This window comes from Montipora foliosa, chromosome 9, assembly GCF_036669935.1.
Source record: "Montipora foliosa isolate CH-2021 chromosome 9, ASM3666993v2, whole genome shotgun sequence".
In the NCBI taxonomy this organism is placed as follows: domain Eukaryota; kingdom Metazoa; phylum Cnidaria; class Anthozoa; order Scleractinia; family Acroporidae; genus Montipora; species Montipora foliosa.
The window spans coordinates 6,589,153-6,594,152 of record NC_090877.1 but is presented as its reverse complement, the minus strand read 5'-3'; the positions used below and the strand labels follow the sequence as shown (position 1 = coordinate 6,594,152).

General features: G+C 40.9%; 1 protein-coding gene across 1 annotated transcript in view; it reads left to right on the top strand.

Moving 5' to 3' along the window:
- The first annotated feature begins 1,539 nt into the window (after window positions 1-1,539).
- The window catches only part of LOC137969778 (sodium/calcium exchanger 3-like), a 14,449-nt gene continuing 10,988 nt past the window's right edge, over window positions 1,540-5,000 (top strand). Inside the window, exons 1-2 of the mRNA XM_068816136.1 lie at window positions 1,540-2,568; window positions 4,007-4,071. Of these exons, the coding sequence (XP_068672237.1) occupies window positions 1,902-2,568; window positions 4,007-4,071 (732 nt within the window). The 5' untranslated portion in view covers window positions 1,540-1,901. The remainder of the gene's footprint in view (window positions 2,569-4,006; window positions 4,072-5,000) is intronic.

Below are 5,000 nucleotides of genomic sequence, written 5' to 3'. Positions count from 1 at the left end.
CTTACAAAACACAAAATGGTCCATTCGTTTTAACTTTCTTTGATATAGAGAAACCAGGCAGTGTGTCCCAGTGGCTAAGGCGCTTGCCTTCAGATCCGGAGATCCCGGGTCCAAGACGCGCTCTGACCACTCATTGAATTTGATCCTGGCAGTCCCTGGTTCAACTTTCCAGCTGCACTGGTTTGCCTCCGGCCAGTCGGGATTCATAACATTGTTGTTGTTCTGTTCCGTCGTTTCGTTATGTTTCATTAATATTATAGCCCTGAAAAGCCCCTATTGGGAGGGGTCAATTAAGTAAGTATTTATGTACGTATGTATGCACATTTTCACTCGCCAAATCGAGATATCTGGGATTTTTTTTCAAAACGGTTGTCCTGGGGATGTTCGTCGTCCAGCTTAGGGGTGTAAAATTCGGATTTTGGTCTCACTTAGGGTGTTCTGGGGAAAACGCCATCACATGTAGCCGTGAAGGCCTCGTTCAGAGTTTCACGCGAAGAAATATAAAAATATCAATTGATTGATCTCCTTTAGGGGTTTAATTCAAAATTTCCGACGAGCATCCGCAACCCTTCATAAACGAAGTTCCCCCTTCCCCCCCCCCCCCCTTCCCCCCGGGCACTTCCTGACATTGGTTCGGATACTCCACCTCTGAACTGCAGGAGACTCGTGGAAGCAGCCTCCAAACTTTCTTCAGGAGGCAATTGTCCCCGTCACAAAAATTGTAATTTAAAAACATTTTTGGGGAAGTCATCATTCTCATTACGATTTCGTATAGAGTGAGGGAGTATTTAACATTTTTTCCCTCCAGAACTCCGCAAAATGTTACAAGATGAATTGCCAGTTTTTCACAAACTTAATAAGTGCAATATTCGGCAGATGGGAGGTGCGATTTGTCATGACGGAGATGGCAAATGTTCACCCCGGTAAATGACTTTCGATGGGGACTCTTCGGGATACTAGGAAAAAACCCGGGTGCTCTTTTGTAGAAGACGAACATACGGCCTTCTCACTACAAGTTCGGATGTAAGTACCAATGAGATATATCAGGTTTGAGGATGATACTTGTGGAATTATTCGATGTATTTACTACAGCCTGTATGTTGCACATTCATTTATTCGTGACAAGGGATCAGAGGTAATCTGAGGATTTGCGACCTTGCGTGACAGCAGATAAACATGTTGTTTTTGTAATTCTATGAAAACGGAAAGCAATTGGGCCTCCTTATTTTGCGTTTCCATGCATTCAGCATTTCCGCGTGTATCTGTTCCAAAGTGTGATTCATTGTCTTTGCACGGACCAAAGACTAAAGATGCTCAATATATGTATAATAATAGGCGTACCTTGTCTGACAAGAGTTTTTGTGTATCACTGAGTAAATCAACACACAATATAGAAAGATCGAGAGTAAAGATCCGTTCTTGAGGCATGAAAATTAATTTACATATGAGAGTTGTTTGAGGTGTCAAAATACGTATTCAGTGGCACAGTCGCTTAGCAACAGTCCAAATACCTTTTCGTGCAATGCAATCATGCAAATCAGCGCCGTGTTGGGTAAGTAGGTCAGTTGTGTTGGTTGCGATAGAGTTCAGTTCAACGCAATTAAAATAACAGGGATCGTCAAAGGTATAATTTGAAGGAAATCAACTCATAAAATGGCAAAGGATGAAAATTTTGGTTTCTGCCGGCCTACGTGACCGAATGCTTTACGGACTCCACCTATCTGTAAAACGCTTGCGACTCAAATACATCATCCTGCTTAAATTATTTTATTACCGCGGCGGTTCTAGAGTGATAAACATTTAAGATTTGTTACCGACGCTTGGTCTAAACTAACGGACAATGAGCGTATGGGATTTCTTTGCCGTGTGTTGATTTCTGTTCGATCGAATTGGATGCCACTATGACTGACAAATGTTCTACAGTGGGGACACTATTGCTTCCATTTCTGGATGAATCAGGTTGGATTGAGGAACTAAGGATTTTCATCTACCTTATTGCGTTGTTATGGTGCTTCATGGGAGTTGCTATAATCGCAGATGTATTTATGTGCGCTATCCAAATCATAACAAGCAAAACAAAACAAGTCAAAGTAGCAAGACAGGATAGTGATGAAATTGACTTAGTGGAAATTCGAATATGGAATGATACTGTAGCTAACCTAACTTTGATGGCACTGGGATCCTCAGCCCCTGAAATTCTGCTCGCTATTATTGAGATTACCATACTGAACGGATTTAATGCAGGAGAACTTGGTCCGAGCACCATTGTCGGTTCTGCAGCCTTCAATCTTCTTGTTATAACTGGAGTATGCATAATGACTGTACCTGTTCACGAGCATCGAAAAATTAAAGCTATCAAGGTGTTCGCTGTCACTGCTTCGTTCTCCATTCTGGCCTACATTTGGCTTTTTCTTGCTCTCAGTGTGATCTCTGAAAACGAGATCGAACTTTGGGAGGCAATTTTAACGTTTTTGTTGTTTCCTGTCCTTGTTGTTATCGCTTACATCGCAGACAAAGATTACTGTTCTGGAAAAATATCGCCGCAAGATGCAGGAGTCCTTGAGCTAGGTACGTGCTATAAATAATTTCCTATTACACATGAAACTGACCTCGGTCTGAGGTTTCACCCTTGATGGCTAAATATAGACTAGTTTGTTGAGGTGAGTGCTGGTTCGTGATAACATGTTAACAATTTTGGTCGATCTGCACCCGTTTTAATTTTATGTATCGTTACTGTCGAAGAACGGAAACATGCGAAATCTTTTTAAGAGTTGTGGATACAATTTTTGCCGTTTTTTTTTTCGTTATCAAGCTCTGAAGTTTTGTACTTATTATATACGCTGTGTTTCAGATGGAAGTTGAAATATATTTTAAAATGAAAAAACGATTGACGGAAACACAAATAGTCATAATATTGATGACATGTGGTTGCTATGTTGTTGCTCTGCAAATTTGATTAGCTGCGAAGAACAGTTACAATGCGGTCAGACCCCCGTGAATAACGTAAAGTAGGATACCGTTAGCTCTGAAAATGATTCTAATCGATCAAAGGCTTTCGTTTTCAATTCTTAATTCATTTATTTGGGCGCTCTGATTCCCGCTACGAATAGCTTAATGGTTCCTGTTATAATTTCTGTTTACGGGCAGCCAAAGTCAGGCAGGAATAAAAGACTGTACTGAAAGCAGGTGCAACTGGAAATAAAATTATCAGTTTCTGTTGATGTCATTGTTTTTTGTATCCAGCGATATCTTATTGCGGACTTACAAAGGTCTCTCCCACTTATTGTATTAGCCAAGACAAGAACAGCACGCCTCAAATGGTACTTGTATATGTAACCCGGGCAGCACTAAAAGCAGGAATCCAGAATCCGGAAATCAGAAACGGGAATTATCCACAATTCGCGTGAACTACAACAACTTTAATATCCCCTGGATAAATCACTGTCCACTGGATAATTCAATTGGTTTTGCAAGTGTTTATCCTCTGGATAGTGATTTGTGTGGTGCATAACGTTATCCACCTTTTGAACAATCGAGGCCTGGTTTCTTGTTCATCTTGATCAAGTTATCATCAAGTCTTTTAAGTGGAAGTCCTCGTCTCAAAGGAAAAGGAGACATCAAGTAAATTAATAATGATCATAATCGAAATTTGTTTATTGTACATGGTCAAGTTTACGTGAAAGTAATAATATTTGAAATTTGTTAAATAAACAAAGTTGAGTTTTACTGTCTTTCCTTCGATCCTTGGGTTATGTTCCAGCTATTACTATAGCCTCCAAACTAAGAGATTATAAACGGGCTATGTCTCGTCATTTTAGGCTGTTTAGGGGAAATCTTTAGTTAATCACAAGTTTTAGACATTGATAACAAATACCCCTCCCTTTTCACCAGAAACTCCTCAGAATTTGCGAAGAGTACTGCTGCAACTGACTAATTGTCGAAATTTGCTTCAGAAAATCAGTCAACATTGTCTAAAAGATCCATGCTTTCTCTCAACCTTAATCAGGTGAAGGTTCGAAGACTCTGAAAACACCATGTTCACATGACCCAGAGGTTGAGAGCTTCATAAAGGTAAGGTGAATATATTGATTTTAAGTAATGGAATGGAAATTGAAATGTATGAACCAAGGTGGAGATCATTGCAGTTTAAAAAGCAGCACCTTGAGCAGAAAAATACTCTCATGAATTAAGCCACATTTCAATAAATGATAAACGTTTCCTTGATATAGGATTGATGCCTGCAAGATCCATAATATTTTTTGGATCTTAGCGACCCCTCCCGTTTTATTAATTAAGTTTCCAGCCAGTGGTGATTGAATTCTTTTGCTAAGGATGGCAAATTTGAGTATGTCCAAAAACTTTGAAGTTGGAAACATCCCTTTAAAGACAGTTTCACTCGAACGACGGTGCACAACTTTAAATACCTGTTAAATGCCCAAGAATCACTCTCTTGTGCCCTACGTTTTTGCTAAAGGAAGAATACAAGGAAAAAGCAGCTAAAAATCGTTGCTCCCGGCGCCACTTTCCTTCCCTACGAACATTTGGTTTCTCCTACGCTTCCCGAGAGAGAAACCACTGCGACCAACCGGTCGTTTATTTGAGTGAGCCGCCGTCCAGCGCCAAGGACGAATAAATTAAATTTGAACTGGTAAGTTGTTTTGGAGCTTGCGCGTGCGTTCAGCGACGTAACTGCTGCGTTTGGGCGAGTCTGCTGTGTAGTTTTGCCATATTTTTCAATGCATCACGTGGGGTGTGACGTACTTCGCACACGCTCAATGGAAAATCAAACTGTTGTTCGTCGTGGTTTCTCTCTCGGGAAGCGTAGGAGAAACCAACTCCTCGCTGGGTACCACTTTCCAAACCGCTGACCGGCCAATTGCGTGAATTACTTCGTGAAGAATGGGACATGTGGAGAGAGGGAGGGAGGGAGGGGTAGAGAAGAAAGCCGATGGCAACTGCCAGGATAATGCCAGGAAACGATACATTTTATGAGAGGACAT